Source organism: Melozone crissalis, unplaced genomic scaffold, assembly GCF_028551555.1.
Source record: "Melozone crissalis strain CALT ecotype California unplaced genomic scaffold, PUWL_Pcris_2 ptg000081l_1, whole genome shotgun sequence".
NCBI classification, from domain to species: domain Eukaryota; kingdom Metazoa; phylum Chordata; class Aves; order Passeriformes; family Passerellidae; genus Melozone; species Melozone crissalis.
Genome location: NW_026535858.1, coordinates 7,929,962 through 7,955,967, shown reverse-complemented (window position 1 = coordinate 7,955,967; position 26,006 = coordinate 7,929,962). Strand labels below are relative to the sequence as shown.

At 46.5% G+C, this 26,006-nt stretch overlaps 1 protein-coding gene across 2 annotated transcripts in view; it reads right to left on the bottom strand.

The window, feature by feature from the left end:
• Positions 1–25,742, bottom strand: part of PARP1 (poly(ADP-ribose) polymerase 1) — a 31,960-nt gene extending 6,218 nt beyond the window's left edge. The window contains exons 1-16 of one of the 2 annotated variants that reach the window (XM_054290415.1): positions 25,602–25,742; positions 21,147–21,309; positions 20,554–20,672; positions 19,602–19,816; positions 14,421–14,517; positions 12,917–13,033; positions 10,522–10,698; positions 9,959–10,100; positions 8,323–8,463; positions 7,345–7,587; positions 6,345–6,413; positions 5,457–5,589; positions 4,088–4,283; positions 2,699–2,827; positions 1,114–1,197; positions 193–315 (exon numbers count right to left, since the gene is read on the bottom strand). In XM_054290415.1, coding sequence (XP_054146390.1) covers positions 193–315; positions 1,114–1,197; positions 2,699–2,827; positions 4,088–4,283; positions 5,457–5,589; positions 6,345–6,413; positions 7,345–7,587; positions 8,323–8,463; positions 9,959–10,100; positions 10,522–10,698; positions 12,917–13,033; positions 14,421–14,517; positions 19,602–19,816; positions 20,554–20,672; positions 21,147–21,309; positions 25,602–25,721 — 2,268 coding nt within the window. In that variant the 5' untranslated portion in view covers positions 25,722–25,742. Of the gene's footprint in view, positions 1–192; positions 316–1,113; positions 1,198–2,698; positions 2,828–4,087; positions 4,284–5,456; positions 5,590–6,344; positions 6,414–7,344; positions 7,588–8,322; positions 8,464–9,958; positions 10,101–10,521; positions 10,699–12,916; positions 13,034–14,420; positions 14,518–19,601; positions 19,817–20,553; positions 20,673–21,146; positions 21,310–22,480; positions 23,353–25,601 lie in introns of those variants that run through there. The other variant, XM_054290416.1, reaches the window with a different exon arrangement.
• Positions 25,743–26,006: the final 264 nt, after the last annotated feature.

Here is a 26,006-nt window from a genome sequence, read left to right as displayed (position 1 = left end):
GAAAGCATGAGGTTAAACTTGTTTTTCTTCAGATTATCTTTTGGCTTGTGAGGTTTTAATGCTTACTTTAATCTCTGCTTTTATGAGGTTAAGTAAGTGTTAAACCTCACATATTCTCTGTGTTAGATGTCTGACATCAAGATCTGTTTCCTGCCACCAACATTTGCAAAAAAAACAGTTTCTAGTCAATACCTGAATGTATTCCAAGTTATTTAGGAGAGGTGGCTTCTTCATCCCAAAGTCATGAGGAATCAGTGTATAGAAGCGGTTGGAGAGGTCCAAAATCTGGGATTCTGAACCACTGTCAGAAACTGCCTAGACAGGACAAAAGCACCAAAGAAAATTACTGAGTAAGACTAAGTCTCCATAGCAATAAAAACACACAAGATACTTAGGGACTAACACAGGAGCAGCAATGCAAACAGTGCTTATGCTTTAGTCTCACAGGACTCAAAAGAACAATTCTATTTAAGTGTCTTGCATGCAGCAAGTCACAGTATTTGCACAGAAATACATGGAATTGTGTATGAGAAACATTCAGTGGGGATTATGTTTCTGGAGGGCAAAATAAAGTTTTCAGGACATTTAGGTAGTGCATATCCTTCTCAAGGTTCTGGTCTATTCTAGCAACTGAAGAAATTCCTGTATCTATGCTTTGCCAAGGAGCCTGTGACACAAAGCCATGGGTTATGGTGGTACATTTCTGCAATCTGTAAAGGCAATACTGCATAGTGATTCTGGAATGGTTCAGATAATGTGTACATACAGCAATGTTATCAAACCAGACCCTTTCCTGTGTCAACTCAACCTTTATTCTCATCCTCTGACAGACTTTTCTGGGGTGAAAACACCAGCTCACTAGTAGATCAAGGCACCAGCTTCATTTGCTCAGCTGCCATTTATGTTTGGCACAGCCTCAAGTTTGTGCTACAAAACTGCTGAAGACACAAGTACTGCCCACACTGGTGCAACAGTGAAGAGAACAAACTGGTTACCCATGGAAGCCACATCCTCCTCCCCAGAGAGAGAGAAAGCCCAGCTCAGCATTCACCCCAGTGAGCCCAGAACAACTTCTGAACTCCCTTTTTGCTCTAACATCTCTTTTATGCTCACCTGCTGAACCTCATTCAGGATGGAGTATGCACTCTGGATCTGTCGCTTGCTCAGCTTTCCCAATGGCATCTTCTGCAAGTCAATCTGATACAGACAGAAGTATTAAACCCAACTTTCACTACATTCAAACCACTGCAGCATTCCCTCTCTGGTTTCTAGAGAACTAATTTCTCCATGCTAATAGGACAGACCAACAAAGAATAGAAACATTTTAGACTCTGAGGATTGAGGAATTATGTCAGAAGGACACACCATTGAGAGGACATCCTATAACCAAAGGAATACTCCAATAGGAAGCTAAGCACATATGCTAGGGGAACACAAAAATAGGATATTAATTATCTGGCATGAAGTTTAATATTAACCTGGTGTCAGAATGCATCCCTTAATCCATTAAGTAACCATATATTTAAGGCTGGCAAAGAAGCAAACTGAATTAGGTAATTCTTGTTCATAAGATCATCTGTGTCTAGGTACAATCCAGACACCCTCTTCCAACTTTACCCTACAATTATCAAGGGTGAAATGCAAACATGCTAGGAGGTGCTTCATATTCATGACAAATGAGCCAAAACCCCTTAACTTATTAAAAGCAATGTCTTGGTTGCCTGCATTTATCCACTGATTTAATTTAATGTTGGTTTTCTTTGTGTATTGATGGATCTTGGGAGAGTACTGGAATTTAATGTAAAGTACTACAAAATGTTGGGCAAACCATCTGAAAGCTTTCAGGTAAGCTGCAGAAAGTGGTACAAAGCCTGTTCTGAAAGGCAGGCACTCCAAATAATGATACAGAGGGCAAAGAACAGCTGCTTAAATGTCAAGTCTTAGGCAGGATAACTAAGCTGGCTGAAGAAAACTGAAATTTGTTATTTAGAATTAGTTCAAACGACTGCATTAAAACAAACAGCAGGATCTCTGCACACCATAAGGATGGATCAAGAAGTATAGAGAAAAGAAGAATGGATGAAAATAAGAGTTTTATTAGAACAAATGAGAAATACAACCAAAACAATCCTAAGTCCACCCTGTGCAGAAGAGGCTCTGGACTCTGACAAGACACTTCCATTAGTGTATGTACCAACTGGCAGCAATTCTCTAGTCTGAGGTGCTACCTAAAGCCCATGGTACTCCAGCCCCCAAATGTGGTTCCCTGCTTAGAAAACAAGGAGTGTCACCAGTGTCACCTGACCAGCACATTGGTTATCTGTGTTAATACTTTAAGAGCATTCAGCAAACAGCAGTCACTATGTAGATGTGACTGGGAAAACTCACAAACAAACAAAACCACAGAATGATTACTGCTCCCAGCACTGGCAGACAATTCTCTCATAGGCTTGTTAAATTGAAGACACTGATAGACAAAAAAATGCACCTGTGTTTTAAGAGCTGCATGTATCACAACTAAGCTACAACTTCCAGGGCTTGGCAAATTCCAGCCGGACTCTTGCCTTTATTTTAAGACAGATCTAAAACTCACACTTGGCTTTTGGGGAGTGTGAAGCACTCTGGATTGCAAAGAACTTGCTTCTGTTTGTGCAAGCCTGATGGTAGGTTAGGGAGAAACATGAATGTGTGTAGTCACCTCAAATTCCACCATTGCTTTCTTCATGCTCTCCACATCAAAGATCATCTTAATAAGATCCTGGATTGGCTTAGCGAGTTTTGACTTTGTCCCAGCACCTACTGTCAGTTTCTTGACAGCTTCTTCATCCTGGAAGGTAAAAATAGTATCAGAATTAGCAAAATCACAAAGGATTAAAAAGTAACAGGCTGGCTGCCATGGCAACAACTCAAAACCAATTTAGTGTGTGCATACTATGACTAGCCTGAAGTTCATGGGGAGCGTGGGACACTGCTCTGACATGCTGGAACAAAATGGTCTTAAAAAAACACCTATTCAGTCATTTGGCAGATATTATTTCAAGAGATGGCACTGTAAAAAATAAGCAGAAAGTAGAATTAAGGGACTAGGAACTCTTTGCATTGCTGCTTCACTTCAAGCAAGTATTAACTACTTTTTCTGCAAGCTTTCTGCTGCATAGTGACTTTCACATGAAAAAATGATTGTTTACTTTGCTGCTTTTATGACAAAACAGACATAATAACTAGTTTCACCAAGTTTTTGTAATAAAAACTGCCACAGATGTGTACAGGAATCATCAATTAGCCATAATATCATCTTGATGCCTTAATGGAGAGAGCATTACACTAATAAATCATCAGCCAGGTGCTTTGAGTAACACTGTACATTGCACAGAGACAGGCACTTTGCCACTGCAATATTCAAATTTCCAGAATTAAAGCCAAGTTTTGAGTGCTTTGCACTGAAAGATGACATCCATTAATTTGGCCACAGAAAAACACAATGTCTTCAAAATATGTGCTCTGGCAACTTTATAGCATTCAACTATTTAGTCTGAAAACAGTTCAGGTAACAGGTATGCCCTTAAATAAACACACAAACCACCACTGGAAAGAAGGAAGAGAATGTTTATTTATCTTAGCTGTCTAAAAATCCAAATCTTACTGGCAGTGAATAATTTCTTTCTCAGCCTGCTCAGTATGTGCACTAAGTGGAATGCTGCACTGGAGTTGCTACAGCACTTAGGAGGATTTTGGAGGCAGCAGACAGATGAAAAGCATCTGTTTTAAATTTTAAAAAATCGAGTTTTCAGACAGGTGAACTATCTGCTGGATTAAGTGCAAATTAATATCCTTAAAGTTACAGAGTAAACAGGAACAAGCATTCAAGGGATCTGATAACAGAAAACCCTTTAGTTTCCCAACAGGTCTATTTTAATGGATGGTACTCCTTGGCCTACAGCTTTCCCCTGTTGCAGAGAGAAGATGCAACAGCTGCATTTTAATTTCCCTGGTTTGTTAAGTGCAAGAGATCCAAGGGCAAGCACAGAACAGAGACACAGGGAATCTCAGCAATGCTCCACCTGGGACAGGGGCATTTCAGGCTTACCTGTCCATAATCTATTTCCAGCGGGTAGAACTTTTTGGGATATTTAGTGAAGTTCTTAGAATGCCAAGAATTGCCAGTTTTCTCTTCATACAAATTCAGGAAGTGTTCAATGGCATCTTCTTTTGATGGCATCTGCTCCAGCTTGTTACTGCCAATTACGGTGCCCACACGGCCCCAGGATCGGAACACCCAGTACCTGGAGAAATCAATGGGACACAAGAACAGCCATGAGCCACTCCAGTGCCATCTATCTGCACACCTGGAACTTTATGGAACACCCCCTGCATCACAGAAAGTGTGAAAAGAATTTCTACAATTTTTTCATTGAGAAGAATCACTGCATGTCCAAGAACTGGTGTAAAAAACGCCCAGTGTTAACCACAACCCTGAGGATAAATGGGTGCACAGCAGGAAAAGAGAGGCTAACATCTCTTCAATCTTCATGTTTTGCAAATACAAATCTTCAGACTATTGGGGTCATGTATTTGAAAAACAAAGACAAAGCATCTTTAAGCCCCAGGCTCCAGAGTTCAGTATTTTAGAGAAACCAGAAGTAAATCAAATATTTGTTTGTACTGCTGACAGCACCTTGGGTGAGCTTCTGTAATATTTATGGGGATACAATCAATCAACCTTTCCAATATGTCAGGTATGAAATGCAGGCACTGAAATTCCTCCACTACTGAGTCCCACACTTGTTACAACCTCACACAAATGAGACAGGAGCAAAAGCTTATTAAAAACATGGTAAAGTGCAATAAATCTGGAGCTGAACCACAGTCATTGCTACCCTGGATTTCTGTGTCACTTACATGTTTGGCAGGGGCAGTTTTGTGTTAAAGAACCTTCTCAATCTCTTCATCTAACCAGCAATGCAACCACTGAACAGCTCTGCCATGCACCCAATGAGACTGGAAAGCTACACACAAGATCAGCTCCTATTGCATGAATATTTCATGCATTTTCTTATACTTCAGGGCACACAATTCAGGCTAACACTGTGGTAGAACAGCCAGAATCTGGTTTTGTTTCCCAAAGTGACAGCTCTGTGATTAGAACACAAAATTGAGTTAGAGAATATGGGGGAAAACCCCACCTTAGCTTTTGTCAACACCCACAAGGAATGTCCCCATGCAGAGCAGAAATTCCTCCATGTGTGGCTTGTTTGGTAGGTTTGGAGGAGTTATTTTAGTTTTGGTTTGGTTTTTTTTCATTTGTGTGGTTGTAGTGGTTTCTTCCTTCAAGTAACTACACCAATCTGTTATCTCCCCAAAGACATTTTACTCACACTTTGCTTTTGGAGTGTAAAAATCCAGTATTTATTAGAAAAAAAGTGAATGGAAGTATTTGAAGGGAAAACTAAACTCACCTGTTCTCTCTGTCATCCTCCAGCAGCTGCAGCTTGTAATAGGAATTTGTTCCTTTGACAATATCTACTAGTCCCAGGGTTGCACTGAAAATTTTCCCACCTTTTTCAAAGACATGAGCAGAATCCTCCAAACCTGCAGAGAAGAAAAAATTAGAACACAGAGGAGGAGGTTACTGTTTTAGCTCTCCTTCCTGCATTTGCACTCATCCAAATGTTCCCTGCAGCAGTGTGATTTAACAGAAATACTGCAAAAAAAACCAGTGACCACACAGCTCATTCAAAACTACTTGGAGCACAATGAATTAATTAATGAATTGTGAGCTTACACCTCCAGGAGAAATTAAGAGTTAGTATCTAGTTAGCATCCTAACCAGAGGAAAAAAACCTGAAACCTTTGATAAGAGGATGATCTAAAGTCCAGGATCTAATACTGTGTGAGCAGCTGAAGGAATCCTCAGGAGAAATGCAGCTCTGCAGGTGCCACATTAGCAAATGGACTGAAAAGCAAAGGCTGGCCTTGGATGCAGTACAAATTGTCAGAACATCCATGCACCACAGGTTTGGAGAGTAGAATCAGTAGATGTTTATGCCAAACCTGTGTCCTCTGCTGGCTGGGCCTTTACTCACTCCACTGACAGGAGACCCTAAAGCTGAACAAGGCGCACACCTTAGTTTAAATGTTCCTTCTGAAGAAAGCTGTGCTAGAAAATCCTGGAATATTCAGCCTTGCATGTCAATCAATATCCTTCCTTTGATAGCTATGTTAAAGGTTTAAAATTTCATGCTCCTTTATGGAACCTTCATCCTTTCACAGAAAAACCCTTTTGCAAACCATCAGGCATTCTGAAGGCTGTGGGTGGTGCAGGCACAGGCACTGTTATCACTCACCAGAATCAGGATCCACTGCTGCTCCACCCTTCACTGTTAGCTTCATTTTCTTTTCAGACTTGCTAGGTCCTGCAGTGAAAGACAATTATTTTTTATCTTAGGTGAGCAACACAGTCTGACTTGAATCCACCTTAAAATTCTCAATTTGCATAATTAGCACCCTAAGGTGAAGCAGATTCCCAGTATATGAGAACACTGACCTCAGTGGCTTTTTTTTAACCTAGCTCTAGCAGCCAAATCACAACTAAATGAGAAATTATATTTCCCCAGATTCTATCTATCTATTCTTTTTCTCCTGGCCCCAAGGGGTGGACCATGTCATTTTTTTACCTGCACTGAAGATAAACACAACCACAAATGTGGAAGTGGGATTGAAAAACCTCACAGGGCACAGGGATTGTTTGGATTCCCTGGGGATGCTGCTGTGGTGAGACAGTCGGGCAATAACACACCCAATTGCATGCCAGAAACCTCCACTTGGAGGACACAAAAAACAGGTTCTGAAGAGAACTGAACAAATATGATGGCTTTGTTCACCATCCAGGGTTAATGATGGCATTGGTGAGCAATGCCATCAATATTTTACACTGCTACAAAAATATTATGTTCTAAATCAAGGAGCATAGAGACTCAGTGCTCTGGACCTCAGTATTTTCTCACTTGCCAGCAGTCCCTGAGTAGTGTCTGTCATTTTGGTGTCCTAGGACCTCCTTGGAGCTGCAACACTAACCCAAACTGGCAGTGAAGCTGATGTTTCATGAGGAAGAGACTGGATTGATGGTAGAGAGCTTGGGGAAACAGGCAGCTCCTGAGACAGCTCAGGAGACAGTTTCATGTTTATTTAAGCTAGTCTTGCTCTGGGGTCCATTATATAAACTTATAATGAGAAAAAAAAGACAGAAAACTCAAGGAAAGGGTAAGGACAGACCATACCCAGGTTTGCTTTGTGCATGCACAGCACTGAACAGGCCTGTGGAGAAACAACTGCTTTGTTCCTCACCTTGCTCTTCTTTGACTTTCCCAGCACTCTTTGTACTTGGGGGCTTGCTGTTCTTCCCATCCACAGCCATTTCCTCGTGCTCCATTTTCACCTCTGCACCCCAGGGTGAAAGGGCATGGAGAGACACGAGCTCCTGGAAGTCCTTGCTGGAAGATTTCACATCCTGAAGAAATGCCTCCGAGACCACACGGACCTTGGCCTCCTTCACTTCTTCCATCTTCTTGCTCATTTTCTCCACATCCTCTGCAGAGGCAGGATAGCAAGGGGAGAAAAAAAATGCATCCCTGAGGTTTTAGACCTCAGCCTCTCCCTCTGGCCATGATTCAGGGCTCTGTAACACTTTGAAAACACAATTACTGCTACTACTACACTGAAAACACAATTCCACTACGTTTTGGATTCACCATGTTCTTTGGAGAGCCAAGTTCCTCCTTGGTTCAAAGACACAGTTTGGGCTAGAAGCAGGAACTCCTGTTCCACCTGGAACAGTTCTCCCTTTCCCAGCTCTCAGCTGGACTTTCAGATGGATGGGAGCAGATCTCCCATCTCAGCAGTCAGTTTGCAGAGCTCCAACCAGAGAAAGAGCAGACTAAGCTGCCAGCAGAGCAAACCAGTGCCCTCAGTCAGGCACCCACAGTCAGCTCTGGGGATTCTCCAAGGCAAGCATGGACACAGCCCTGAGCCCCCCTCACCCCAACAGAGGTGGCCTGCACACCACCATGGTCTGCACACAAACCCCAGCTGCCCCTGACCCACGAGAGCCTTAAGGCACAGCCTGCCAGCTTAACTGGCTGGGTAAGCAAAATTTAAACAGCACACATCTGCCTACTTTTCCAAGCACACTCAGGCCATGTGTGCACACAAAACACTCCCCCTAATCCAAACACTGATCCCCAGACAGCTCTGAGGACAAGTGTCCTCTGTAATCTGCTCAGCTCTGTCAGCACTGCTGCCAGGAACCACAGCATGGCTGCTCACTCTGAGTGCTGATGCACAGCGTGGCCTTGTTGGCTGTGGTGGTCATCTTTCCTCCCAGGTCCTCCACAATGCTCTTCACCTCCTCCTTGTTCTTTGACAGCTTCCCAACAACCAGGATCTTCATGTTGGTCAGTGGTTTGTCTAAAGGTTTGGAAATGACAAGTTAGCCACAGGCACAGCAAGCACAAAGTGACAGCATTTTCCTCCCCTCTCTGTACAATCCCTCAGCTGGCAGGGACATAAGGGGCCAAACAGGTCTGACCTGTGCTAAGCAAGCAGGAGGGAGCTCCCCTTCCCAGAGGAAAGGGAACAAAGCTCAGCAGCTGCCAACAAACAGAAGGGATGGAAGACAGGGAAATGGTATGTAGGCATATTTGCCCTTTTCTTGGTTTGTTTTGTTAAGTAAAAAGAATCAGTCTTCTTTCAGCACTGTGCTACTAGGGACTGTGCTCTGCTTCCCTTTTCTTTTGATGCCTGGATAGCATGGGAGAAATTCACTGTCACATGAAAGCTCCTGCCTTTTCAAAAGGAAATCTTTTTTTGAGGGGCTGCAGAGAGAATTCTCTCTCAAGCAACACTGTTCCAGTCTTGATCTTATAGGCAGTACAAGGTTCTACCATGGAGCAAACTGGTAACCATTGTGTTAACATTGCAATTCAGGCTGGTCCAGGACATGGCCAGTGCCTAAGAGCATATTTGCACTGCTGTAAGATAAATGCTATCAACTCTAATTGACCAGCTGAGAGTTGTGCTTCCTCTTCTGCCCTCAACTCAGATTTGTTTGGTTGTTAGCAAACAAAGCAACCTGGCTTGAAATCTGGTCAACTTTTTGAGTTTACCTTCAGGGGACACTGGGGCTGGAAACAATTTGCTGATCAGAAACAAGACCTGGGTTACTTTGTCTTCATTGTTAAAATAATGTGATCTGGCTGAAGTTAACTGGGCAGAATTACTCCCACCTTTTTAACCAAGTTACAATAATGCCCTGCACCCAAAATTATGGCCAGAACTAGAAAGGCTGAATAAGAAAGAAGTCAGCATAGCACTTAACAGACAGGCTTTATCACCAAAGCATGCAATTCATTCCAGCAACCCACATAAGGTCCAACCTTTTGACAGCTGGAGACAGCACATCTATTTTGCACAAGGGGAGTCAGTGATCAGTAAAGCCAAATCTCAGTAGATGATTTAGAAACAAAACAATCCCCTGAAAAACCCTCTTGCCCTCAAAACCTAAATTTATGTGGAATATCTGGTATTAAGGACATCCCTGGATGGTCCCCAAGAAACCAAGGGAGGTGGCACTTTGAAGCAGGTCTCCCCTGAGACACAATTTGCAACATCAGCCTTTACATTTCTGATTCACTGCACACACATAACTTCCTCACAACCAACAAACACTGAAAATCATGTATGAGTAAACAGCAGAACCTCAAGCCCATGACCCCAGACACCCCAGGGCCTCCCTGTGCTGGGAAGATGAAGCACATGAGACACTTATTTTTACCAGGAGAGCTCTGCCTGCTCCAGAGAGCAGAACAGTGGGACTGTCCAGGGTGGCACATTTATCTGGCTGGGGATGCCAGGCTGAACATCATCCTGAGCTCCACCAAGCCATGCCCAGCCAGACACTTACCTCTGGGTGCAGACACAGCCTCTGCCAAAGGAGCAGATGCAGAGGGAGGAGGTGCTGAGTTCACAGTGGCAGCATCTGGAGGGAACACCCTGTCCTGCTTCTTACACTTAAATTTCTTCAGGTAAGGAATTTCCCGGAATTCCTGTGGGAGGGAAGCATGAACAATTTAAAACCACAAATATTATTATAAGATTTAAAGGATAAATTGAATGCTAGCCAGATGTTGGCATTTATTGCACATCTTGGAAATTATTTTGATTCATACCAAGGTGGACAAAACCCCACTTTACTGACTGAGAAAACAAGGCTGGAAGAGGGTAAATGATGAGTTTCAAATCAAATCAACAACATCACTTTCAATTTAATGTTACTGGAAAAAATATGAATTATTTATGCATTAGCTGCCTGCTTCTGGAGGGATGTGGCTGTGACAGAACTTGCCTGCTGTCACAGCTGCTCAGTGCTGCAGCACACTCTGAACAAGCAGCAGTCAGTGCAGGATGCCACAGAGCAATCAGCTCAGAAATGTGCTTCAGGACATCAAAAATGCAGCAAACACTCACCTTTGGGATCACCCAGTCCTTCCTGTTGGGAGTCTGTGTTTTAGCCACGCACTTGGTCCAGGCAGTGATGTCCCCAGAACAGTAATAAGCGTCACTCTTGAACACAAACTGCCCCTTGCACTGCTCACAGGGCAGCAGAGCTCCAAAGGCCATCCCATCTGCCACTCTGTCCAAGATCTACAGCAACAAAAACACAGAGCAGGTCACAGCAGGAGAAGGCTGAAGGCGCACACACACACACTGTGTGACCCTGGGCTGCACAAGAACACAACTGCTGGCACAGCCATTTCCAGCACATCACAAACACTCTGAACATGAACCAAGCCTCTCACTGCACTGATGGATGTAGGATGCCTCAGAGGCATGGCACAAGGCTCCTCCTGCTCACACCCCTGTGGAGATTCTCAGTTCAGTCAAGGAGAATTCTTAAAATTGAAAGAAACTTAGAGAGGAAGAATGAAAACAATGATCTCTCTGTTCATGTTGTTTATAGGTATGTACCCTCAGAGTGTGCTAGTCATGGTTCACCAATAGTGTGAAAAGTTTTTACTTTGAGATCAATCAGGTTTCACCTTAGCAATCCTGGTTATAAAAGGATGCTACCTCCTAATAAAGTCTCTCTTTTTCACATTCTGAACCATGGGGTCATTTCCTCTGTCCCTGACTCAACAGTGTCACACCCCTGGCTCAGCCTCTCCTCTCCAGGAGGAGGGAGGTGATTCCTCTTCCTCAGAGAGAGTCTCCCCCTCTGCTCTGCTCTCAAGAGACCCCACTTGAAGAGCTGCACTCAGATCTGGGGCTCCCACCACAGCAGGGACACAGACCTGCAGAAGTGAGGCCAAAGGAGGGCCAAAAAAATGACCTGAGGGTTTGAGCATCTCTCCTGTGAAGACAAGCTGAGACCTGGGATTACATAGCCTGGAGAAAAGGTCCCCAGGTTAGACCTTCCAGAACCTAAACAGGGTCTGCAAGAACTTTACAAGGCCATGTAGTGTCAGGACAATGGCCTTCAACTGAAAGAAGATATGTTTAGATTGGATATTAGGAATAAATCCTTCACTCCAAGGGTGGTGAGGCACTGGAACAGGCTGCCCAGAGGAACTGTGGATTCTCCATCCTTAGAAATGTTCAAGACTGGGTTGGATGGGGCTTTGAGGAACCTGATCTGGGGGGGTGGTATCCCTGCCCATGGCAGGGGGGGTGGAAAGAGATCTTTAGAGTCCCAACGTCACTGTCACATTTTCTGAAAAATCCTCTTTGCCCAGGATTCTTCTCCTGGGAAGCTGAGAAGCCTCAGAGAAAAAGGAAAACAATTCTTATCTTATTTGCTTCTCCTGTGTTTTGCTGCTTTGGAATGTGATTGGAGATTGTTTATCCAAGATGTGAATTGTTTTGACTTAATGACCAATCACAGTCAGGCTGTGTTGGACTCTGAGGAGTCATTAATTTGTAATTATATTTTAGTCTTCTGAAACTATCCTTTCTGTATTCTTTAGTATAGTATAATATAATATAGTATAGTATAGCACAATATAGTATAGTACAATATAGTATAGTACAATATAGTACAATATAATATAATATAATATCATATCATATCATATCATACCATATCATATCATAACAAATTAGCCTTCTTAGAACATGGAGTCAGATTCATCCTTCCTCCCCACGATGGGGGACCCCAAAAATACCCCATCCTTTCCAATCCAACCCATTCTACAATCCTGTGGTCCAGGAGAACACAACTACCACACAGCACTGACCAGGCTGCCATGCCAGAACAGCCAGGGAGAAGAAGGTTTGTGCTACTGCATCTGAGCACATGAGGAGTAGGTGGGAATGTAGGCTCAGACAAGTCCAGGTTTTCCTGCCTGAGAGTATTCCATGACCATTTTGAGTCTAGACACTTCCCACACACCAGCCCACAAAGAGTCTTGATAAATACAAATACTTAAAGCACTATGTGGCTCTGAAAGAGAGCAGGCTTTCACAAATTACATAGACCAAAATGGACTGTTTTTAGAAAAGAAACTGGGAAAGAATTTGTACAATTTTTGCTTCATTATGCATAATTTAGCAGTTGAGGGAGGCCATGTGAACTGCTTTAACTAACCTGCTCATGAAGAACCAGCACAAAAAAAACCCCATAGACCACTTTGAGCATAGCCAGGACAAAGATGGTGAATTCAGTGTCACTCACCACCACACCACCCTTCACAAGCAATACCAGAGTCCTGGGACAGAAGGACTGGGCTTTGCACCAAATTTCTTTTTAAAGTGTTACATCAGGAACATTCTTCAGACTTGTGGACCTTGCAGCAGTATTGGGTTAGGTCAGCTTCACCAATTTCATCACCCCACACACACACAGAGCAATTCTAAACAAACTCACAGCATTCTCCCCTGAGGGGACCTCCTGCTTGTTGGCAATCAGCAGCTCCTTCAGGTCATTGGTGGAGCACACCTTCCTCAGCTCATCCTTGATGCCCCAGATCAGCTCTGTCTGCTCCTGTTGGCAAAACCCAGCAGCTTAGAAAGCAAAGTGGCAAAGAACACTCCTCAAACTGCAGCATGGGCCCAAGGTTTTAGCAAATCCATGTCATCTTACACACAAATTGGGAGATTAAGAGCTCCAAGAACCAGTAACTTTACCAAAAGGGAGAGTCACATCTTCTACCAAAAACCTAAAACAGATCCTTAAAGTCACATCCTTCAAATATCAATGCCCTTACTTACTTACTTGTAAAGGTCTCAACATTCTTCACAAATGCTGATTGCCACTGTTCTTTTTTTAAGGTCACTAAGCATTGGAGGAATTTCTACCAAATCAGACACCGGCAGCAGTGTGGAGGAGCATGCATATTCTTTTGGGCTTTTCTACAGAAATTGAAAGGGTTGGGAAGCACAGAAGCATCCTAAAATATCTCAGATAGTTTCTGAATGTTATCCCCTGGCTACAGTGAAAAATGTAGTCTGCCCTGGAAGAAGTGGTTTACTGGGTTAAGTGGTGTAATTTTCAGTGTTTATGATCAATGCTTAATGAAATGCTGTTAAAAAAAAGTGAACCCAAACTTAACCCTGACCACAAAGTGCCTTCATTTGTCCTAAACATCTGCATTGCAGCAGCAAAACCTTAAAAATATCTCTTTTGAAAATTATTGCTGCCACACAACAAAAAAAGCTTTTGTACAAAACCAGAGCCAGTGTTTTTCTACAGCTCCATTAAGACTTCAGTTACAGCAAAGTCAGATTGTTAGTTTTTTTCCTTGGGAACTTTTAATAATAATAAATAAAATATAAATAAAAATAAATATAAAATAATAATAAATTAATTAATAATAAATAAATAAAATATAAAAATAATAATCCCCAGTAGAGCTTCAGAATAAAAAATTCCTCTACTGGGGATTCTTCCCACAATATTCTAAAAGTGACAGGTAGAAAGCTGTGATCTATCACGATTTGTACCCATGAACTGAACACATCTCACCAGAGGGTGAAAAATATTTGATTTTTCATTAATCTAGTTGCACATTTTATTGCTGTTTAATTTTTACATTGAGCTATTTATTGTTTTCCAAACTTTTCTGCAATAGTGCTCAGGCTCCAAGCTCCAGCCAGCTGACACAGGAAGGAGCCCAGAACCAGCCTCTCAGAAAAAAGGCATTTAACCTAATCTCTTTAAATCCAATAAGCCCAAGTCCTAGAGAACATCCTTCCTGTCTTTGGAGAGAAAGGGGCAGGGTGAATTCCCTCCAGCAAAGCCTCAGTGACAGGACACAATGATGGTCTGTGCTGCCACTGCTCTCTCTGGGAACAAGGTACTGCCTTCTCTAGAGGCTCTTCTAGAGACTTCCAACCAAGCAGTTCTTAGGCTGTGAGCAGCTAAAACTCACCTTCAGCTGTTTCTGCTGCTTGGATTCTTTCTCTTTTTCTTTCTTCTGCTTCTTTTTTGCAACCACGTTTCCATCTACCTCTTCTCCTTTTCTCTTTCTAACAGAGAAAAACAAAACAAAACCACACACACACATGAAAGGAAGTTGTTGAAACGGCTGTCCAGCAGTTACCAGAGCTCAGATTACTGACTGCCAATATCTGCAGAGGCTTGAATATCCTCAGTTTTGGCAGGCAAATCCATTTTTCAAATTCCTCAGTGCTAGAGTATAGACCTGCACTTGGCTCTGCAATGTGAGCTGCCTCAATCAGGTCAGGTACGACTCAGAGGTTTTCCACAGGGTAACTGTGGTGTGGGAGAAGAGCACGTGAAAGACTGCAACATTCTCAGGCATATTCATCTATTTTCATCTCATCTATTCATCTGTACACCAAAGGCATAACTGAACAGCTCTCAAATTTGGGGAGGTGTAGCAATGCAAGTTAAAAGACCACAGTGTCTTTCAGCTGAATCACCAGCTTGATCAGCTTAGGCAGTCTATACTGAAATAAAGGACAGCAAACACAATAATTTAATGAATTAACACACTGGGAAACTAAGGGAGTATTTCCCTAGTTGGGTATTTCCAATACTCCCTAGGAGTATTTCCAATATTCCCACTAGTTTCTCTTCAAACTGGAATTAAGTCAGGGCTCTGAAACCAAACAGGTGCAAATTTGTGGAAAATTTTTGTGCAGTGTTGCACCAGTTTCCGGTGCAAGCATTGGAAAATGCTTCCAGGCTCACAGTGCTTTTGTGATGTACTTTTGGGAGTTGCATGTGTGGAAATTTTTTGCTATTTGCTACTTAGAGCTGAAGGGAGAAGTTACAGAAAACGCTGCCCAAGAAAGACTAGAAAAAGAAAGCCAAATGAAAACTGGGGGATTTTGGCAGACTTTAGAGTGACAAGGGACTTCAGAAGAAGATAGTTTTTGTTTCCAGAGTCATGTCATCCCCTTTGTCTGCCTGGAGTGTGCTCTCCTTGTGAGGATGCCAAGGGAAATTCTATCCCAGCTGAGACAGGACAGGCCTGCAACTCGAGGCAGAGCACAAGCACAGCCTGGATCACACACTCCATTTTGACAGAGATGCTTTCTCTTATGAAACATCAGCCAGTTCTCTTTTTAAGAAAGCCTCTCTCAACTTTGTAAGTTGTGGCTGAGGGTTAAGCCATGAAGTTGACATTTCTGATTGCTCTTCTATTTACAATTTTAAACAGTTCTCTTCCTAGGACTTTGCTCCCACTAAGAATGTCAGGAGGTCACTTCTCCCAGAGACTCCTGCATGAGACCTGGAATAACTTGAATTCCCTAAAATTCCCTAAGTGCTCACTTTATTTGCAGCAGCCACACCAGCCCACCATCAGCACCTCTGACCCCAAACCACAGCTCAGAGCTCTTTGAGGGACTGGTTTGGCAGAAGATCTCATCCTCCAGCTGTGCCCTGCCAGCTGCCATCATCTCCCTGCCTCTGGTGGGGGGAAACAGCCTCACTGTGCTGCCAGCAACTGCTTGAGAAAAACCTCTGCAAGACCAGAGCATCCACTGAGCCCTATCAAGAGGATAATGACTTCCCTCAGTTTTAAGAGTCAGGGGTGCACAACAGAATCTGTGAAAAGCTTCCAAGCCCAAGTGCAAAGTGTTCTGCACCTTCCCAAACCAGGATTAATGATGTCAGGGCTCAGGAGGGGTGCCCAGCCTGGGTATCTGCAGTGCCTGCTGACAGCCAGGCTGCCTCCAGCAAGCCAGCAGTGACTCCCACACTGTAACTTATCTCCTGAAGGAGCCAATCCAGCACAGCAGCCCCTGGAAGGTGATCACTCTGCTCAGAGACCCTGTGACCCAGGGAATGCAGCCAAATTCCAGCAGCAACTCTCTTTTGGCAGCTTCTCCTCACAGTCAAGGGCCAGCAGTGCTGTGCAGAGTGGTCACAGCACCTGCTCCAGCCATGGAACAAAGCGTGGAGTGGGAGGGATCATCCCAGCTGCAGGCAGGCACACAGCTATGGCTCACCACCTTCTCTGCCATGCCCAAGGCTACAGCAAACAACAATCACTTCATACAGCCTGGAGAAGGGAATGGCAAAGCTGACTTCATCCTGCAGCTTCCCAGAGCAGCACATTTTAGCACAATGTGTAAACTACACCCTCACTGACACCAGAACACACACACAACACAAGGATCTTCCATCCTTGGGCCACAAAAGCATGTGTTGCCCACTGGCTGGGCAAGGGACAGCCTTCCACCCCTGTCAGCTACAGCCCAACAGCTTGCCTGGAGGGACTGCCTTTTCCCAGGCAATGCCAACCACTCCGCACCTTCAGGGAAGCCACACAAGATTTATTCCAACCTCAGAGGAGATGAAGAGGATAGTGATCTGTCCCACTGTGGCCTGGCCCTTCCTGACCATCCACTCTGTTTTTCACATTCACCTTTTCCCCTCCTCACAATGAAAAGGTGGAAAGGACAGCCACAACAACCCTGGAAAAAGCAAGCAGGGAGCAACAAGGACTCCTTTTTTCACCTCCTCTCTGTAAAGCACTGCCAGACTGCTGGTGACCTGAGCACTCAGCATTTGCCTCAGGTCACCTCTGCAGCTAATCCAGTGCTGCATGACATCTCCAGAGTGACACTTTACTCCTGACCTGGGCAGCAATTCCATCTGAACAAGTGAGGCAGAAAACACAGGGAGTATTACAGCTCAGAGCAGGAGGACAAAACACACACTGCCAAAGAAATGCTGTCAAAAGGAGCTCACAAGCTGCTCCTGCATTTCCTACAAAAGCATCCAGGCATTCTTTCCACAGAGAAGCTGCAGGCAAGGACACAAGATCCTCCTTTCCCAGCTCTGCAGAGTGTTAGTGCTTGGGCAGGACAGCCCACAGCCCAAGGGAGGGCTGCATTTCTCACCCAGAACTGGCTGAGAAAGGAGCCAGGATCCTTGCAGCAAATCCTCCCATAGTTGGTCTTCACAAAGAAAGGATTTTCCAATTTATTCTGGGTAGCCCTGCTCCACACCTCACCTCTCCCATCTGAAAAAGGCAATCTCATTGCCACTTTTACACAAAGGGCTGACAGGGCACTCCCCAAGCCTGAGATTATCCTCAAAGTATGGGCTGGACACACAGCAGCAGCAGCACCTGAATTTGGATGTGTCACATCTGAATTGCACAGGCTTCTGAGTCAAGATACAATTCAAATGCAGCATATTTAGAAAGATCTTTAAAGATCATTTTGAGAGTTTCACCTGCAACAGACACTTTAATGTAATTTCTGCAAGAGGCTGTAATTTCTCTTGGTAATTTTTGTTATCTGATCAAATGCACAAGGTGAATTATCTGAGGAAACTGCATCTCATTCAGGTTCTGGAGTGTTCTTCCTTTGGCTTCTCCATAACTCCTGTGCTTTCTTGGCAGCAAAACCACCAGCTAGTTAGCACACCACACTCCTCCACTCATGCTGTTTATTTACACTCTCACCCATTATTTTTGTTTGACAGGCAGTGATTTTTCCAGCTGACCCTTGCCACCCCTGGCTCAAGCAGAGCCCAAAGAGCAGAAGGCAGTGGAGCACAGGAGCCAGCCAGCAACTCCAAGGCTGAGGAGCTTGTTCAGGAGGTGCTTGGAAAGCAGGAAAGATGAGACATCCTGCTGCTTTTCTGGCATGAGGTCCTGGTTCACATTACCCTCCACCTCCAGTGCAAGCTTTTTTCCACTGCAATTCTGGGCTTTTATTTACACAGTGACTTGGCAAACAACTCTGTGGCCTTTCTTTACAAAGCCCTTCATATTCTGCATAGCATCCCAGAAGTGGCCCAGAAAAGCAGAGCCAGGGCAGACAAGAGAAGCTCTCACACAGTCAAATCTCTGGAGCTTTGCTGAGGACATGGGAGAAAACTACAAATAACCCTGTTAAACTCCCTGTTCTAGGACAAAGCACAAAAAGCAAAGGACTGCTTGAAAATCTGTAAGTGCATTAAAATACTGCACTTCTGCTTACACTAAGCAATGCACACAGAGGTAAAATCCCTGCATGGAAAGGCAGCAGGCTGCCCAAGAGATGCACACATCTCCTCTTGGCCTCTGCCAGCTCAGCTGAGAGAGGTGAACAGAACAGAACCTGACAGGGCTCTGGCCAAAGCCCCACCCTGGGTGCTGCAGGGCTCCCCACAGCACCCACAGCACTGCCAAATGCTTCTGGAGCAGTGCCTTGCCAAGGAACTGCACACCACACACATCAGCTGCATTCCTGAAGGACCAAAGCTGACAAAGACTGCACAGCTGTGACATGGCCACAGCTTCTCAGAACAGACCTCAGCCTCACTGGACATTTTCGTGGTGAATCTTTGCAAAAGCAAAGTTGAATTCAGTGTAAAATGCACACAGAGAAGCTCAGTGTTTCCCAATGACAAGATCTTCCTTATTTGTAGGATCCAGAAATACCTAATGTTCCTTCCTTCAAGGGGACAATACAACACTGGTTTGTGCTATGAAGCATGACTCCAGGCAAAGTCAGTTCAAGAACAAGTAACAAAAGCCTTCATTAAAAAAGAAAGATTCACAAAGCTAGCAAGTCACCTGGAAACACTTCTCTGTCAGTACAGGTCCTGTCAAGAGCCTCCACTGCAAATCTCAATGCAAGGCAATGAAATTTCAGACATACTATAAAAGATTCAGCAAACAAAAGCATCCAAGTGGAAGCACTACGTGGCCAATAAACACCATTATCAGACTCAGTGCCTGTCACAGCTCAGAAGCTCACAGATAAAAGATGTCAAATCAATTCTCTAACAAGTGGTTTGAGCAGAGAAACCACTGCTGATAACAGTATCACACAAGGAGACACAGAGCCCAGTATCCTTTTGCACTACACAAGCATTATTTTATGGTTGAAAGCCCTGAATCAGCCCTCCAAGTCACACCTGCAGGTCTCTGCATTTCCTCAAGGCAGTCACAGGGGGCAGGACACTGGACTGCAGGTTCTCAGGGACAGGGAATGTCGGCTGTCATCTGCCTGAAGGATCAAACCTTCCTATGACCAATATTCCTCTAACAGAGACAACAACATCCCTCAACACTTATCACGGACGTATTTAAAGGCAATGCCACCTCCAGACAACACAATTTCTTACACTAACCACCTACCCCTCACTCTTGGTAGCTGGGAGCTGCTTCTTCAGAGTCTCTTTATCCTCAGCTTTGAGGATGCTGAAGCCCAGGAGCTGGGAGGCCCCGTAGGCCGGGAGGAAGCCCAGCTCGGCCCGGCGGCTCACGAAGCAGTCGGGGTGGTACCAGTTATCAATCATCCCCAGCTGGGGCTTCTCAGGATGCACCATCTTCTTGGAAATCCTGATCTGGCCCTGAGGGGGATCAAAGTGACACAAGAGCAGTTGTTAGGCCATTCTGGAAGGAGCAGGATGTTGTTAACAAGTTACCAACGTGATGCTTCCTAAAACTCTGTAAAGCAGTAACAGTTCCTCCATCAAAATCTGCAACTTTTGTTCAAACACTTTCACTACAGCTCCATTTTCAGGTACTCTTGCTAGGCTGAAAAAGTCATCTTTGAAGGCAGTTTTCTGTTCAAAATCCACTCAAATTGGGTAATCCTGCAACTTCCAGTAAGCTTACCCAGTAAAACTCACATGAACAAGCTTCATAAAGGCACATCTCATAATTAACGTTATGCTCATAATGAATTTTATGTCCCTATCACTCAAACATCAATGCTAACATGATCTTATCCTGTTTTACTGCAAATTGCCTTTCAGGTGTCCAACAAGTAGATGGTTTGCAGTGCAGCAACAAGCAAGAAAGCTGCAGTTAGTGGTGGTTCTCTTGCCACTGAAATGTTGGTGAGCAGCATTCCCAGCCTGCTCCAAGACCCAAGTGAAAGGAGAGATCTCCAGGCTTGAAGCTCAGGCTACCACGCCTGAGGGATGCCTTTACTGTCAGCTGTCCAGGACACAGCTGCTACTCAGACACAGAAATGCAGCTCTGCAAGTGCTTTCCATATGCAGGACAGACAGGAAGCAATTATAAAAGGAACTGTTTGAATTAAAACTGGTGAGAGAAAAGATGGGATGGAGAACTTTTTTACCTTTTCTATTTTCTGCTCACAGCCTTTGCAAGTACTTCTGTTAGACTTGGCATATTCTGCAGCAAAGTCATTCAGGCTCTTCTCAGCCTTACCACCTCCTTCCTGTTCCCCTCCTTTTCCTGGAGAACAAAGCAAATACAGAATTCAGCTTTAATATGCATTCCCTTATTTTCTTATTCTCTGTCCCAGATTGTTAGCAGTCTGCATTAATAAACCTCTTGGGTTCCAGCCACACATTTGTCCAGAATTTGAACAGAGAGCAAGACAAGCAGTCCATGCCCAAAAGCACCAAAGAGCCACCACAACCATGCACTGAACTGAAGGTACCACGAAGAAAACACAGCACAACAAACTAAACACACCAATCATGATAACATGAAATGTTTTTCAATATATCTGCCAAGTGACTTGGCTTTTTCTCCTCACTGATTTAACATGCTGGATGACACTGTCAGCATCCTCACCCTGCAGTGTGGAGACATCTCAGCAATTCTGACATCACTTGACGTGGGCATCAAATCACCATAATACAGCACAATAAGAGAGAGCACAGCTCCAGATGAACCTCCAAACACCAGGAGGCTTCTGCCTACCTCCTCCAGGGCCTCCAGTTTCAATGGCTTTCTTGATTTTCTCCTGATCCTCCCAGCGAAGCTCGGGGAAGCCGTCAATGTCTGTGTGGGACACGAGTCGAGCCCGCTTCCAGAAGCAGCTGTAGTGGTGCCAGTGAGGGACTTTGCCATCAAACATGGGGGACTAGCAAAAAAAAAAGCACATCAGGCCAAGATGAAACAATCCAAGCAGAATCAAGGGGAAAACAAAACAAAGCCCAAAATAAAAAGGAGTATCTGGGTAAACGCACGCAATTTCTTCTTTTTGATGGATACTATTAAGGACAAAGTCTAAGAAGAAAATCTAATAAGACAGACAAGCTGCTGGAGAGACTTTCCCAGAGTGGAAAGACATAGAAGGAGCATTTAGCTAGCTTAACCAGTTCATCACCCTGCTGCTCAGACCATCTGTTTTACTGAAAGAAAAAAAAAAGTCACAACCTCAGCATGGCTGCACCAGCCCCTGTGCAGCACAGGAGGCTGCTGACCTCACTGCACAATTCCTTTGAGAGCCACTTCTCAAGTAAACAGTCTCTATACTGGAGAACCCACGGCAGGCACAAGATAAGATGGGCAGCTCCAAGGATTGCGGCCTGAGGAAGGTCCTGAGTGGCCTGCAGGAGGTGGAGACAAAATTCAGTGGGAACACCAGAGCCCAATTAAAATTCTGCATCAGAGGTCGACAGCAGGCCACAAAGATGATCAGAGGGTTGAAGAACCTCTCCTGTGAAGACAGACTGAGACAGTTTGGGGTGTTCAGCCTGCAGAAGGCTCCAGGGCTATCTTACAGCACTTTCCAATACCTGAAGTGGGCCTACAAAAAGCTGGAGAGGGAGTTTTCACAAGGGCTCATAGTGATAGGGTGGTGAGCACTGGGAAAGGTCACCCAGAGAAGCTGTGGCTGCCCCATCCCTGGGAGTGTTCAAGGCCAGGCTGGATGGAGCTCTGAACAACCTGGTCTGGTGGGAAGCATCCCTGCCCACTGCAGGGCTTGGAACTGGACCATCTTCAGGCCCCCTTTCAGACCAAACCATTCCATGATCCTGTGATCAGGACAGAAACACCACCCAAATCTTCCCTGAAGTGCAGCTCCAGAGTGCCCTGCCCCACACCAAGCACTTGTTTAAAACTCAGACACAATGGGTACCATCCTGGCATTGTTCCAGTTACCCACCAGGCAAAATAACCTTACAGTGGTTTGGCTCCAAATAACTCACACAAACAGCTGCTACACTAATAATACTCAGTGCTGTGTAATTATAATTGCTGATGATACAGAACTAACGGCCTAGGAAAGCCTTCCATGTGTCACTCACCAACAGGAGGGAGATCTCCAAGCCAAAAACACCAGCAGGGCTTTGTGCATGAGCAGGAAGGAAAAGGAAAGGGCTTCAAAGACCACAGCATGGCACCAGGAGATCTGAGAGCCCAAACTACAACCAACCATCCACCCAAACTGTAAGAGGATGTGGGAATCCACAAAATTAGAGGGCTTTGGGAAAGTTGCAAAAGGCAGGCCACAGAGGCAGCAGAACTGTGATCAGAGCTAAGCAGCAGCCATGAGATAGGTTAGCAGAAAAATTATTTAAGGACAAATAGAACAATGGTCTGTGTATTAACGCTTGTCTGGAATAACTCTCTAAGCTACCGAAAAGTTTATCTAGCAAGACATTAGGAAGTTTGAAGCTTAATAATGGAGCTCTGTGGATTGTGTTTTAAGGCTCACAAGCAGGTATTGTATTTGAAATACACAAGCATTGTTTTAACCAAAGGTACCTGTGCTTATGGTGATTGGGTAGAACTACTGTCAATGTGCTTTTGCTTTGTGTGATTGGTAAAAAAACTTATAAAGTGAGTTGTAACATTAAGTCCTTAGTCTGCTGCCTGAGATGTGAGCTGCTGGCATCTTCCCATTGTCATAACCATTTAATGAGAGTGATGCTGGAAAATACAACAGCTCAAAGCACGTTCCAGAGCAGCCCCGTCCTGTTTGTGATTTGTACACAGCCCCCAGCCAGCGTCAAAGGACATTTTTATTTCCAGATGGGCTCTTCCCACAAGCCAGGACTGCATACCCAGCTACCCTCACAGCATCACAGCAGCCACCCTGCAGATGCTCTCAATGTGTCTCTAAGTCACATGCAATGCAATTTTGACACTGCAATGTGGACTCTGGGCTTGTGTCTAGAGCTGTGCAAGACTCCAGGCTGGTCCCAACACAAAGGCTTTGAGGGCGCAAGGCACTGGAGAGTACAAAAGAGAGCAGAGCTGGCTCAATATTTAAGACAACCATACAAACAGTGAGTAATCTCAACATGGAGTTTCAGACTCTTCTCTGTGTGGAAAATGAAACCTCTAGGCAAGCTGGCCCTTGTTTATACAACTTCTCTCAGCTCACCTATCTCTAGACCATAGTTTCCTAAACAAACGAAGAAAAAAAAAGACCGATTCACTTTCATAGTGCCCGTTCAGATAACATAAACCACTCAGCTCCAGCTGGAAGCAAAAGACAGAGCTGTGCTGGTCCTGCAGGGCCTGGGTGCCTGCCCTGTGCCAAGCAGAACCCCACTGCCATTCAGAGCCCTTCACCTGAGCAACCAAAACAAAAGGGAGGGTACAGCAGGCACAACTACGGCCTTGGTGTGTATCTGCCTTTAATTTCTTCAGCACAGTTTGCAGAAGAGCTCGATGCACTGGCGCTAGCACAGAGGCTGCTCTGCAGGGGATTTCCCCAGGAAAAACAAGGGACCCGTGTGCTCTGGTGAAATTCAGGCATTTACAGCGGGATGCTCAGCAGCACGCTGAGCTCTGCTGGTACAAAAACTGGCACAGCAAGCAAACTCAAGAGGTTGCGGGGAAAACAAATAAAAACACAAGTGCTTGGTGTAAGACTGCAGTTCTGGGGAGATGTCTGGACACGAAAGGCAGTGGCTCTGTGAGGAATGTCCCCAGGAGCTCCCTCCATAAACGAAACCCTGGCGAGCCAGAACACAACTCCTGCCTCTAGTACTGATGAAGGGCAGCCCACCCGCATCAGCCTCAGCTGCTGGGCAAGCCAGGAAGGGGGAACGAACGTGAGGAAGGGGGAACGAACGTGAGGAGGAAGCCGAGGAGCCGCAGCCGGAGCAGGGGAGGAGGAGGAGCAGCTCAGGGCAGCGTGAGGGCAGACAAAAGGAGAGGCAGCGGGAACACGTGCGAGCCAACGCCGCAGCTCGGCCCCGCACCTTCCCGGGGGAGGAGGCTCTGGGTAACAAAGGCCCGGGCAGGTATTGTCCCTCCGGGGCAGCAGCTTTGCCTCCAGCCCCGCCCGGCAGCCAGCAGGGCCCCGCGGCCCCGGCGAGGCCAGGGGGGACCGGGCCCTTCCTCCCCGCCCCGCACAAGCGGAGCCGCCTCTCCTAGGGGCACAAGCGAGATACAAATAACCCCGTCTGGAGCTACGTCCTCCACACCCGGCTCCTCGGGACCCACAGTATCCATCCATGCATCCATCCATCCCCCCATCCATCCGCAAGGGCTTTGCGCTGCCATGTCCTTGCTCCCCTTCCGCAGACACACACACAAACACACGTAAGCCTTTGCTTACCTTTCACTGCAACACCCCCAAACTCAGCCCGCCCCCAGCGCCCCCTCCCCTCTGCCCTGTGCAGCCAGCAGGGACAGAGTCCCTCCATGCCCGGCATAGCGGCGATTCCCTCCGCATCCTCCTGCAACGGGCAGGGATGCCGGCTCCGCGCACAGCTCCCAGCCCCACACACAGAACGGGGCTCTTCCCGTCCTTCCAAAAGTAAACCAAACAACCTCTTCCCCAAAAGGCAAACAACACCACGAGGCCGGCGGAGAGCGCACCGCGCCTTCGCGGCCCGCTCGCCGATTGCGGTTCCGCTGTTTCAGCACAGCGAGACCACCCGGGCCCGGCCGCTCCTCTCCTGTCCTCCCATCCGGGGCTGCCCCAGCCTCTCGCCGCTTTCGGGCCGCAGTTCCTCTGCCTCGCATGCAAAGCGCGCACCGAGCGGGGATTCCCCGGCCCGGCCGGGACACCGAGCCGCTTCCCGGGGCACGGGAAAGCCCAGCCGCGGAGCTCGCCTCGGCCCCCGCACGGCACAAAGCGCCCCCCGGCCCCGCACGGTGAACTGTGCACGGCTTGCGCTCCAGCCGCCCCTGCAGCCCGGGGGAGCGGGGGAAGCGGCTCCCCCCGGCCGGGAGCGCTGCGGGCACGGCTACCCCGGGCACCGGCGCTGCTGCGGACACGGCGGCGAGCGAAGTCGCCTCTGTTAAAAATAGGCTGCGCCCGCCCCCGCAGCAGCGAAAGGCGCGGCCGAGCGGATCCGGAGCACCGCGGAGGGAGCGGAGCCGCGGGCTTGCCCCGCCGCCGGCGGTACCGAGCGGAGCGGCCGGATCAGCCCGCCCCCCGCCCGCGGCGGCCCCGCCACGCGGTACCTGCACCATGAGCGCCAGGCGCAGCGAGTCCTTGGCGATGCTCTCGCCGCATTTCTTGCAGGAGGCGCGGCCGCTCTTGGCATACTCGGCCCGGTACAGCTTCTCCGCTGGCTCCGCCATCGCCGCCGCTCCCGCGCCCGCCGCCGCCGCCCCGCCCCGCGCCGCGCGCCCGCAGCCGCCCCGCCCGCGGCAGCGCCAGCCGAGCGCCGAGCGCGCACCCCGCCTCGCCGGCCGGGCGGATCCGCCACTCGGGCATCGATTGCGCAGGCCTGGAGGTTCATCCTGTGTATCAATGGGAGGCGGGCGCGGCGGCGCGGCTCGTGCTGCGCCTTGAGACCCGCGGGTTCGAGTCCCGGTCCCGCCGCCATCCCCCGTATCCCTGTCCCGCACCCCAGGGACACAGAG